This window comes from Camelus ferus, chromosome 12, assembly GCF_009834535.1.
Source record: "Camelus ferus isolate YT-003-E chromosome 12, BCGSAC_Cfer_1.0, whole genome shotgun sequence".
NCBI classification, from domain to species: domain Eukaryota; kingdom Metazoa; phylum Chordata; class Mammalia; order Artiodactyla; family Camelidae; genus Camelus; species Camelus ferus.
In genome coordinates, this window is record NC_045707.1 from 15,679,646 (window position 1) to 15,692,659 (window position 13,014).

At 40.5% G+C, this 13,014-nt stretch overlaps 1 protein-coding gene across 2 annotated transcripts in view; it reads right to left on the reverse strand.

Annotated features, from left to right (window-relative positions):
- LIMA1 (LIM domain and actin binding 1) overlaps window positions 1-13,014 on the reverse strand; it is a 71,470-nt gene that overhangs the window by 35,044 nt on the left and 23,412 nt on the right. For both annotated transcript variants that reach the window (XM_006177709.3, XM_006177708.3), the window contains exons 2-3: window positions 11,794-11,935; window positions 1,954-1,999 (exon numbers count right to left, since the gene is read on the reverse strand). In XM_006177709.3, the coding sequence (XP_006177771.1) occupies window positions 1,954-1,999; window positions 11,794-11,912 (165 nt within the window). In that variant the 5' untranslated portion in view covers window positions 11,913-11,935. The remainder of the gene's footprint in view (window positions 1-1,953; window positions 2,000-11,793; window positions 11,936-13,014) is intronic.

Genomic DNA, 13,014 nt, shown 5'->3' on the forward strand with positions numbered 1-13,014 from the left:
CCATTATAGGTTATTATAAGATATTGAATATAATTCCCTATGCTCTACAGTAAATCTTTGTTGCTTATCTATTTTATGTATAGTACCTGTATTTCCTACAATGAACACATATTTCTTATCTAAATCCAGCTCCATCCAGCCAAGTGACCCTGGGCAAGTCTCTTAACTTCTGGAAACTACCACACAGGGCTATTGTGGAGAACAGATGGGACAACATTAAAGCACAGAGTGCAGTGTTCGACATAAATAGGCACCCAATAAATGGTGACAATTAGTATTAAATGGGCAGCCCTCCCTACTCCTCCAGCCACACCTCACAATGGTGATCAATCACAGCATCCAGTCACCTCCCAGATCCTGAACTTGGGTGACAGTCTCTTACTGTTCTTTCTACTCTCTTTACACACTCTACTGTTTCAGAGTAGGGGTAGGGCCTACAAAATAAGGTCACATTTTAGTCAACGTCATTTGTGTCATGTTTTAAATTTTTCCCAAGTATTTTCTCAGAATAAGGCAGTGGGAAGTCAAGGAGGCTGCAAGTTTTCAAGGGCCTCACTGGTTGCTAGACAACCAGAGCCTCCTTTCTCAAAGGGACATCCAGCACATTACTCATCCCACCCAGCAAGGGTGAGCATCTCTGTGAATGTTGCCTGTGGACCAAATTGGCTGCCTGAATCCAGACCAGGCACACTCAAGAGATACAACACAGTGTCCTCTCTGCAGGAACATCTGACTTGGAAGGGGCCTTGGATAAATCCCTTCCTCTCTTTGGATCTCAGTTATTTCACTCGCAACATGAAGAGGCTGGGTCAAATGAGCAATAACGTTGAAATCTTGGCAGGGGAATCTTCATCTTAAAAGCAGGGGGATGTTTGGCATATAGCAGTGGGACTGGAAACACAGACAACCTAGATGTAGTCATTCAAGGAAGAGAAGAAATTCCTAGGATAAGAGCTTCTCAGAAAAGTGGTAGCCAATCATTTTGGAGATGAATGCCTAAACAGCACAGATTTCAAGAAGTGGTATATTCCATGCTTGAAAAGAACCTAAACATATAACTGATGGGGGTATTAATGGTCTGTCTCTCTGTGTCCTAAGTGCAGGTGGAACAGGAAGAGAAAAAGAGGGGTAAATTTCTGGGAATTCCAACTATCATGTCACCCTATCCCAATAAACAAACCTCATTACCTCGCCACACCGCCCCTGCCCCCAAAAGACCCAGTCAGCATTGCCCGCTTAGAGAAAGCAAACTAATAGGGGCATGTTACGTACTAATTTAAATAGGCTAGGTACCCAAAACTGTCAGGATGATGTTTTTGTAATGCTAGCCAAATTAAAGAATCCTTGCCCAAATATGTGAGGTTTGTTTTCCTCATAAAATTAAATCAAGTAAGATTTCAAAATAAATACACTATCCAGCCCAACTGGAAGTTAGCCAGTGGAAGAGGACAAATGGGTACAAGCCAGGAGCTGGTTCTGAGGTTTTTGCCTTTGATGGACCCTGGCGCTGAGAAACTTGCTAACTAGACAGGGTCAAGAAGTTTGCTTTAAACAAAGAACACAGAAGATGACAACAGCTGCACAGCTGCTACCATTTAAATGCAGAGAGACATTCTGGTTGTTTGATTTGGAAAAAAGGAAACAGCCTAGGAAACCCTGTCCTAGTTTGAGCAGGAGGAGTAAGCCATTTTATAACCGCAGGCAAAGAACTTGGCCTTCTGTCCTTTGCTCAGGAGAGAAAAAGTAGCTCCAAAGGAAAGCCTCAGTGAAAAAATACAATTCTCTTCACCTGAGCCAAATTCTGCCAAGCAAATGGCTCACCAATCAGATCGGCTGGCACAAATGTCCGGCTCAGCTGACATGGAGCCCATTCCCTGCAGAGGATGCAGGTGGCTGGGCCACATGGGCTCTGCCCATGAAGTTCCACATGACCCATGGCTTCCAAATACTTACACTTCTCCTCTTTTCCATGTTTGCTTCTTCAGCTGCTTTCTGGTACCTTCAGAGAAGAGGGGGGAAAAAAGAGAAGGTTCTCGAATTAAAGTTATATTTTTACTCTTTCAGTCTTTAAGAAAACCACTTCTTGCATACCTATTTTTGCCAGCAATTGTCTTTAATCAACTCTATCAAAAGAAGCAGAGAATCAGAGCAGCTCTTGCTTCCTGCACTGTTACAGTCATCTGCCCTGATATAAGAGAAAGATCCAAGTCGATGAGGTCAAATGCTGGGAAACAACTGGTTAGAGCAAAAAATCTGGGGTTTAAGTCCCAGTTCCATCACTTATTAACTGTGATCTCTGCCAAGTAACTTAACCTCTCTAAGACTCAGTTTCCTTATCTAGAAAATGGCTTTACAGATCTACTACAAAGCTGGGAAGATCAAAAGAGATCACATGTATAAAAATACTTTGGAATTAATCAAAGGATATAGCATTACATGAATCCTAGGATGCTCATTTACCCCACATTAAAACCTTGTCTGCCAAATGACTGAGAGGTAGTCATACCACCTGTACATGTGTGAATTTAGTCTAAGCTGTCGGTAGTGCCACTTTAGCTCAGTAAGTGTGTATGACGATACTACACACGTTTTAAATGCCACCTAAAATGTCTTTAAGGAGATTACACTATGACTTGCCATTTAAAGAGAAATTATTTTACTTTTTCTCTGTATGCATGAGTGATATGTGAGAAAAGCTTATGCACTAAGCAAGCTTTCGTCCTTTTAATTAGCAGTATTTTTTCTTAGTGATGCATAAAATAATGGCATAGCCTACAGTCGATGGCATTTTAGATTTAATAAATAGGCATATATAATTTTATTATTTTAATTTTATTATTACTTTTATCATTTTATTTTATAATGTTTATTACTTGGATCAGAAGATCCCTGAGAAACAACTGAAGTCCCAGGGCTTTTTGGTGGGATCAGGTTTTCTCCATTTGAAGATGAAGGAGGCTTAAGGGGTCCAGGCTACAGCAACTCTCTGGAACACTCAGAACCACTTTAACCTGGCTTCTTCAGGACCTCTGAGTCAAGCACTGAAGGCTGCAATATGACTTGGAGAATCTCCAACATGTGCCTTCTTTGGGTCTGCAGGCCTAGAATTCACCAACCCAACCCTAGGAAAGGGCAAGTTCAAAGGGCTACGAGTTCTCTATGTTAAGGTAGAATTTCAGAATTCACAAGTTGCAGGGAGGATAGAGCTCAGTGGTAGAGTGTGTGCTTAGCATACACAAGGTCCTGGGTTCAATCCCCAGTACCTCCATAAATAAATAAATAAAACTATCACTGTGCCTGATCAAAAAAAAAAAAAAAATCACAAGACATTTGGGCAAGAAAAGGAGGTGAAACAAAGAGCAGTATGGGAAAGGGGCCATTCCTCTACCAAAACCAACTTTCAACTCATAAATACCCTCAATAAGCTCAGAACTTCCTCAGTGTGTGTTAAACAGAACAATCTCAATCAAAATGGAAAGCAGAGAAAAGTCCTGGATCTGGCACCACTGCCTACCTGCTATGTAACCTGGGTCCTATCACTTCAGATACTTGGGTCTCATCTACGAAATTAAGTCCCTATGTGAGAGAATTTCTAAGATCTCTTCCATTCCTATCACTGTTCAAATTTTAACAATCAAACATCGGTAATTGTCTCATTCCACAGGCTGGGTAATACTGTGCAACTGAGTAGAGATTTCTTATAGAGACTTCCAAAAGTTTCTGGGATTTCACTGTCCATAAAAAGATTATGGAAGAAAATGGAATTAGAACTGCTAGAAGTCAAGTGACAAGCTAGAAAGATATCCTCAACTTATATTCCAGACAAAAGGCTAATTTCCCTAAAATCCAAAGAACTCTTGCAAATCAGTAAGAAACCAACAAACAACTTAATAGAAAAATGGGCATAAATATAAACACATGGTTCACAGAAAATACCAAATGACACTTAAACCAACAATAAGGATGCTCAAATTCAAAATGAAAATTCAAACCACACTAAGAATATTTTTTTCCTATCAAGTAGGAAAAGCTTTAAAAAAAAAAAGCTAATATACTAAGAGTAAATTAATAAAACCTCTATAGAAGGCATTTTGCCTTGCTGAGGAAATGACCTTTAGGCTGAGATCTGAAGTTTGACCAGAAGGAGCTAGCCAGGCAAAACAAAGCAAGAAAAGAATTTCAAGCAGAGAAAAATATCACACACAAAGTTCCCAAGGCAAGAAGTCTCATGTGTATAAGATACACAAAGAAGTCCAGTGTTGCTGAAGCACAGAGAAAAGGAGAGGTCAGGAGATGATGCTGGAAGGCAAGGGCTTTGTAGTCCACATTAAGGATTTTGCATTTAATCCTAGGTACAATGAAATGACAAGTCATGTTTTTAAAAGAGCACTGGATAAGTGTGCAGAGAATGGACTGGAAGGGGCTGAGAATGGAGGTGGCAATAATGAGACGTGATGCTGGCTTGGTCCAGGGTGGTGGCACTGGAGATAACATGAATAGATTTGAGATATATTTCAGTAGCTGAATTAATAGGATTAGTAATGAGGGCAGAAGGAAGAAGTCAAGAATGATCCCCAGGTTTCCAGCAGCTGAGTCAATGCAACTACTGTTCACTGGGGTGTGGAATTGTGAAGGAGGAGCAAACTTGGGGATGGGGAAGACGAAGAATGCAGTGTTAGCCACGCTAGCTAAAACATCCATTTGATGGTGCCAGTGATTAGCTGCATGTGTCTAGAGCTTGAAAAGAGAGAGCTGAGCTAACAATATAAATTTAGGACTTGCCTGTTCACAGATGGTGCTAAAGCCGTGGAAGTATATGATATCATCTACAAAGAGTGTGTAGCGCATGAAAAGGACCAGAACTCAGTCCTGGAGACTCTAACATTTAGCAGTCAGAAGTCAAAGAAGAGGTGATAATAGAGAATGACAAGGAACAGACAGAGAGGTAGGAGGAAAACCAGGACACCCCTAGTGAAACCAAGAGAAGGAAAAAATGTGGGCAGGAAGAAGTGGTGAGAGGTCATCTAAGACCAAGGCTAACAAACATCTCCTTGATTTAGCAACAGAGAAGACTTTGGTAACCTCGGCAATCCTCCCCGACTATAAATGTAATTAATTAATTCCTAGTCTTTTTCATGGGCATTTGGATTATTTCCAGTTATCAGCCACTACAAATAGTGCTTTGGTGAGTGTCCTTGTACGTGTATTTTTTTCCCCTCTTGCACCAATGTATCTGTCTGAAAGAGTCCCTAAAAATGGAAATGTAGAAACACAGTGGATTATATCTACAAAGGAACTTAGAACTGGCCTCGAACTTGTGTTTCCACACCCCTTGGGTAATCATCTACAGTATATTACATCAATAATACAATATATGAAAGTCAGGGCCAATCAGCAGGCAGGTTTATTTTTAGGCAATTGTTCTCCAAGGCAAGGTACTTACACTGTGGTTAGTTGGGTAAATAAGCTCAGAGGTTCCTTTCCCTTTACTGTCTTAACAGAAATATAGTTTTAAAGAAAGAAGATCAAAATAGTTTTCATCTTTAGTCCTATTCTTTTAGCACTGAGGCATCTGTAAGATACAGATGTATACACCAATGGCTGCCTTGAATTGTTCTGAAACTCCCACTCAAATATCACCACCCTTTATTTGTTTTTTTTAATTGAATTTAATTTGTTTTAATTGAAGTATAGTCAATTTATAACGTTGTGACCATTCTTTATTTGTAGTGAAGCACTTGCTAAATAGGAGACACGCAGGGAGAAAGGTTCTACACCATTGCTTTCTTCCAAGGTAGGTCCTTGGTACTTTAACATTTTGACTCTCAGAATACTAAACACTGAAGCACAATACTTCTGAATTCAGTTAGATCACGATCCAGGCCTTAGACTTTCCTCAGAGACGCTCAGAGCAACTAGCATTATTCTGACAAAAAATGTGAAGGTCATTGACTAGGGGAGGGGGAGATGGCATTTTGAAGATCCAAATTTGAGGGAAAAAAATATTTGCCATGAGATTTCTATAATTAAAATCTCATCCACTTTCTCTTCCCAGATTTTCTCGTCCTCCCAGTCTCCTCCTTTTCACACACAGAATTTAATCTTGCAACTGCTCCTTAATGCTCAGCTGTGAGGCAGGCAGCTGATGGAGGATGCTAAAATTATCTGGGGAGTAATAACAGTGTCTCAAACTTTTCTAAGGTCAGAAAACAGAGTTCCTGAGCCATGACTCTTGCTTGTGTGCCCTCAAATACAGCAAAGGGAACACTGAGCCAAAGAAAGGAAAGTGGAAACTCCCAAGTTTTAGGCAATGTATTTTCTTCTGGAACAATTTCACCACTAAATGTTACAGAGAAGCAAAGAAGTTAACCAGGGAGACCTGAGGGTCAATTTTTTCCTAATGAAGGAAGAATAGTCACAGAAAACTAAATATAAATCCTGTTCTTCTTGGGACTATGCAATGGGTAGAGTTACAACAAGAGTGGGAGGAGCTGTGACAGGAGAGAAGGTAGGTTTGGGGTGGGGGATTAAGTGTGCTGGATTAAGCTCTGCCACCATCTTGGGGGTGTGACTGTCAGTCAGAATTGCTGGTCATCAAGTTCATGATTTGTCAGAGAAATGGAACAAAGGTTAGCCAGATCAGTGGTTTTGAAACTCTTGTTGCTGGAGAATCCTCTCTTCAAATGATAACTTAGAAGCTGACATATGAAAGGGATCAAAGCAGGTTTGCTGGGGTGGAAGGTCACAGGCTCAGCCCTTTAGATTTTCCCATCTTCCCAGAACTGGTCCCTGGGGTTCCTCTGAAGAACTCAATTAAGCTAGTTTGAAAACCACTGGGCTAGATTCCCTTCAATTCAAAAAATATATGAGTCAAAGAGGAACCTTCTGCAGAGAAACCAAATTCTACCAAGAGCATCAAATTTTAATCAAGCAAAGGATTACGCTATGCCAAAGTCAAAGGTGAGTGACACCAAAGCCAGCCATTCAAACTGACCCATCAAGAGCAACCTCCTTACTCAAATTTAATGATTTATATAGTATAGAGATTTAGTAAAAGAAATAAGTTTGGAGCTGTAAAGTACTCATGAGACACAAGCTCTGATGCCAGAAAAATTACTCTTATTTACATATACATGTAAAACATATTGTTAACAATTAGAAAGTAAAGCCCAGCTAATCCTACAAACAGCAGCCAGATGAAGCTTCCTCCAAAATCATTTTTTAAAAATTACAAAAATTTTCAGGCAATTTTTTAAAGTTACTTTCCATTTACAGTTATTACAAAACCAAATACCATTAATTTTTTTTTTTTTTTAGTTTATATTTTAATGAAGGTACTGGGGATTGAACCCAGGACCTCATGCATGCTAGCCATGTGATCTACCACTGAGCTATTACCCTCCACCACTTGTTACCATTTTAATATTAGTCTCTGATCACAAACCTCCCAAGTTTTCCTACAGTCTCTTAACTAGGCTTGTACAGGATTTACCAATTCCAAATCCTATAAAAGAGAGTGTTTCAAAATGACAGAAAATCAGGTCAGAAGGTGTTAGAAGTAGAAATTAATTAATGCTTTGTGGGAAACAGTCTTATAATCTGCTTTGGGAATCTACAGTGAGTGAATCCTAAAAGTTCAGCAGTATCAGCAATATATCTCCACTGACTATGAAACCTGGAAAAGAAATCTAGGCTGACTCTCTGGTTTTCACTGTCTTAAGTGCACATTATGCCCTGTCCCATTTCTGTGCCTTACCTCCTATTGCTCCCCTTCCTCTACAATGTCACCACCATCCTCCCAGCCTACAGGATAAAATTCTATTTATCCTTCAAAACCAGTTCAATATATTAGGATCTATGCATCAGAAGGAAAATGCTGGACAGAAACAACTCAAAATATTAACTTGGGCAGGTTATTCTCTACACCACAGCATTCTTAACTATAAAAACAGGGATAATGTCCTTCTCTCATATAGTTTTTATTAGGGTTAGAAATACTATCTATTTCCATCAGGAGTCTAACACAGTGCCTGGCAATTTGATTCTGATTAATAAGTTCAAATTTACAGTTTTGCATAATTGCCATTTGCCCTTATAACCTTTATGGAGAAAAGACAGTCACCCTAGTGTGCTAGGAGAAGGTGGCCCCTAAGGTCCCTTTGCACTTTCTCCCTGCAAGATGAAGAAGGCCCCTAAAATGAGCAGCTTTTCCAACTTCCTAACTCTCATCAGTGCTGCTACAGGACCCAAATCCTGTGTCTGGAGAATTGGCTAGAATTGACAGAACAAAGGACTGGGGCAGGAACTGAGGAAGGGGTGAGACTTTCACTGAAGTGACTGGCAGAGTCTGGCAGGAAAGGAAGTGAAGCCAGGAAGGGGACTGACATCCACGGCTGGGGTGTCCTGGTTTGGCCAAAGAGTAAGGTCAGTGGTACTAAGAAAGTGAAACAGGAGGAAGGACAGGAGGCTCTAGTCAGAGAGCAGGTTTTTCCAAATGCACATTTCAGAGGTGGAGTCTGGGTGATGATAAAGTTGAGACTAGATGAAGGGAGATGATGTGCAGGTTGAAGAAGAAGGAAAATCAAGAAATTATGAGTCCAAAGTATCAGACAGGTCATTTATGTGGGCCAGGTGATTCTACACTGGGGGCACTACTGGCCCCAGGGAACATTCAGAAATGCTTTGGAATCTTATTGGGGTTCCTCCCCCAATCCTTTTTTTTTTTTTTTTTTTTTTTGGTTGTCACAATGTCATGGGGTACTACCAGCATTTGGAGGAAGATAAGAAGATGAACATCCTGCACAAGGAAGATCTACCTAATGCAAAATGCCAAGAGCACCCCCACTGAGAAACACTGAGAATAAAATGAAGTTGGAAGCTAGTGTCCCCAGTGAAGGCAAGGAGGCTGGCAAACCACTGTAATGAAGGGGAAGATAAGAATAATATAGTATGGTTAGATGTGAGCTCAAAGCACAGGTTTACAACTTCAGAACAAGGCCAAAAACAAAACAAACAAATCAATGGATGGGAAACTGTAGTGGAGATATAGGAGAGTAGCAGTCTTGACTCGTGACCCCAGGATATTTCAGGGAAGCATGTGCAGAAAGGCAGGCACTACTCAGACACAGAATGCCTGTCGAGGTAAAGCCAAGTTCAGTGAAAGAGAGGTGGGGCTAGGGAGGGTGAAAAGGGTAGGAATGTGGAGAAGTTTCTCTGTAGAACAGGGAGTTTCCAAGTCCCATTAATCACATCTCAACACTGTCTCAAAATCCTTTCCTTCCTTTCCGCCTCTGCTGCCCCCCACCCTCGATAGCTTTCACTTGGTTTCTCAAGAGAGCCTCATAATCTGTCTCCATGCTATCCGCCTGTCACCTTTCCAATATACCTTTTACATTGTTGCCATAAGCATCTTTTAAATACAAGCCTGATCACAAAACCTTCAATTGTTTCAGTTGTTTATCTAACAAAATCCTCAACTTGGCATTCGAGGCCTTCCATCATCTGGCCCTAATGACCTCCCTTTTGTATTTCTCCATGCCAGACTATTCCCTTTACTCAAGTGCAGCTTTTACAGTCCTCTCCTTGAACCTCCTATCGTAAACCTTATTTGTTCTGCTTTATGTTCAAGTTCACAGCTTTGCGTTCACAAGTCCATCTCTTCCACTACCGATACTTTCTAAACTTCCCTGAAAGTAAAAACCACTGGGATACCTGTTAAAAACAAATTCCTGGGTCCCATCCCAGACACATCAAATTAGAATCTTTAAGGGAGGAGCCTGAGAAGTCATATGGGACGGTTTTAAAACATGTCCCCCCAAAACTCTGACATATCTCCCACTCAAAGGTAGAGTCAAATTCCCCTCCCTATGAATATGAGCCAGCCTTAGTGACTCACTTCTAATGAAGAGAATGTGGCAGAAGTGATACTGTGTAACTTCTGAGGCTGGGTCATAAAAGGCTACACAACCCCTGGCTCTGATTCCCTTCCTTCTTTGTTCCCTCCTTCCCTTCTTCTCTGGATGGATGCTTGTCCTTGGAACCCAGCCCAGCAAGCCAAGCAGCCACATGGAAAAGCCACGTGTAGGTGTTCCCTTCATGGCCCCAGCTGAGACCCCAGATGACTGCCAGCATCAACCGCCTGACTTGTGAGTGAGTCAGCCTTTAGATGACTATGGCCCCCAGTTCTGAGCCACCAGGGATGCTGAGGGCAGCAGAGGCAAGCCCTGCCCAAACTGGAGATTCACAGCAAAATAAATGCTGTCATTATTTCAAGCCACTAAATTTTGGAGATTTTTTTCCCCATGCAGCAATAGATAACTGGAACACCATATTATTAGCCAATTATTAAGGTGATTCTTAAAATGAAGTAAGTTTGGGGACTTCCTCTACTAATATAAACTATACTGTTACATTCTTTGAGGTCATGAATTAAGTCTTAATAGCTTTCCAGATCTTGATCCCTTTTTTCTGAAATATCTTTATTGATTTTTTTATAAGAATAATACATTTGACATGAAATTACAGCAATATAAAATGCATGAAGTAGGAAGTAAAAGGGCTGTGAAGTTTCACCCTTCAGTGATAACCAAGGTCAATAGTTTGGAAGGGTAGTGTTTTCCACAGAGCAGGTGGTTAATGGAGCTGTCATTGAAGAAAAGGTAACACTGTAGATTACAGAAACTTCCTACTGATATTTAGCTATGTTCTAGCTATAGCTCCCAGAATCACTTTCTTCAAATCCTTACCATCTTTCTTCTCTTAAGTGTATTGTAGCTTCCTATTGATTAACAAACTGTAGTAGTGAGGTAAACCTACTATCTGCCCTAAGCTCTGTGGCGTCTCTATTTCAGTTAAGTTAATGTGCTTACCGTCTCGGCATATTATTAACTTAGATCATTTCTTCAATATTTGTTGAGTGCCTACTATGTTCCAATTACTGTGCTATACACTAGGGATATAAAGTAAACAGGAAAGGGGTCCTCAGAGCAGAGAACTCATGGTGCACAGCAGGAGTCAGCAAACTTTTCCTTAAAGGGCCAGATACTAAATATTTTAGACCTTGAGGGCCATATGGTTCCTGCTGCAACTCTGCCACCATAGCATGAAAGCAGCCATAGACAATGCACAAATGGACATGACTGTGTTTCAATAAACCTTTATTTACTAAAATGGGCAGCCAGTGGGCTGTAGTTTGCCTATATACTTTGTACTGTTCAACAGAACCTTATGCAACGGTGAAATGTTTCTGTGATGTCCAACATGGTAGCCACCGGAAACATGTAGCCATTAGACACTTGAAATGTGGCTACTGCAGCTGACGAACTGAATTTTAAATGTTTTTAATTTTAATTAATTTAAATTTAAATAGCCACATGTATAATGGCAGCCTATTGGACAATGCAGGTACAGGGTGCACCTAACATTCCTTTCAAATAAATCAAAATTTGCCTTAAAACTCATTTCAACTAGAAATCCTTCTAGACTAGCTTCTGCCAGTGAGGGTCACACTCTCTTAGTATCTTAATCTGTATCTTGCTGACATTTTCCTTAATAATATGTTTCACAGTTGTCTTTTATGTTTATAACTTTTTCTTCTCCAACTAAACAAAAATTCAAGTAGAGAATGTTTCTCCTGATTATTATCATCCTCCACAGTGCCTTGCATGGTGCTTAAAATCCAGAAGGTGCTCAATAAAGCCATTTTGCACCATGTACTTCCTTTACTGATCTCCCTGACAGGTGGCAATGTGTGCTCAAGACAGATGGTCCTTTTGGACCAGGATCAGCACTTACTTGGAGAATATTTCAACAATAGCCGATGACTTGTTCTTGTTGACAAGAGAAAGTTCTTTGGCAGTAACCCTCAACGATAGTGAAGTCCATTGCCGTCTGTTAAATGGAGTTGATTCCATCTTGTCTGCAGATACTGAAATACCTATGTGATAAAGAAAGTCATAATATTAGACACAGAAGAGGATTCTCAAGAATCCAAGGCCTGGCAGCAGTGTGGTGTAAGTGAGAGAGCACCCTGGACCAGCAGACCATACTCCTCTACCAGTTCTCTCAAAAACTGTAACCTTGGTCAGATGATTGAATTTGGGTTGTAGTTTCCTGTAAAATGAGAAGGTTAGACCAGATGATCTCTAAGGTCCCTTTCAGTTTCCATCATTTTATGACTGACCCCACTGTGCAAACATCAACTGGCCTTTCCCTGAACTTAAGCCTGTTCCAAAGTCACATTTGGAGTGAAATGTTCCACTCTTCTGAGTTACAACCCAGGGGAAGTACAATCGGCACCTCTGTAGAGTCAGGTCCAAATTAGGTTCTACCTACATCCAAGTTTCTTTTGGCAGCCTTCTCTCCCCAAGCTCTGTAGCACTGCCCACTTGGTGTTGGGGAGAGAGCTGAGGACACAGAATGGTATAATACAAAGAATGAGGACTTTAAGAGTTGGTATAGTTCAGTCATAGAGTGCATGCTTAGCATGTAGGAGGTCCTGGACGCTAAAAAAAAAGACAGACTTCAGATGAAACAAAATTTTGTAACCCTGAACAAATTAATCTTTTCAGTTTTAGTTTCTTCACTGAAAAATGAGGATAATACCTACCTTTATAGGGTTTTTGATGTGGGTTTAAGGAGATAATATATTTAAAATACCAGGCATATTATAGTAGTATTTAGACCATTTTAAGTACAGTGTATTAGTATTGGCTTCAAGTCAAAGAATACATAAAGCCATGCCCTTGAAATCACTTAGACCCTATCCATTAACTGGATTATTTGGTTTTTGCCTCAGTCATTACCAAAGGAGTTCCAACCTTTGTCCAAAGAGGTGAGATTAGAAATGAGTCAATAGTTTCCTTATTTGAAGAGTGAACGATATAGAAGAAACTACTCTTGCAGCTCTCTTGACAACCGCAGAGCCTAACTGATCTGGTAGAATGTATGGTTCATCAGGTACTGCCTCCAACAGCCTTGACAACAGCGGAACACACAGTGTGCTTAACCAACCAC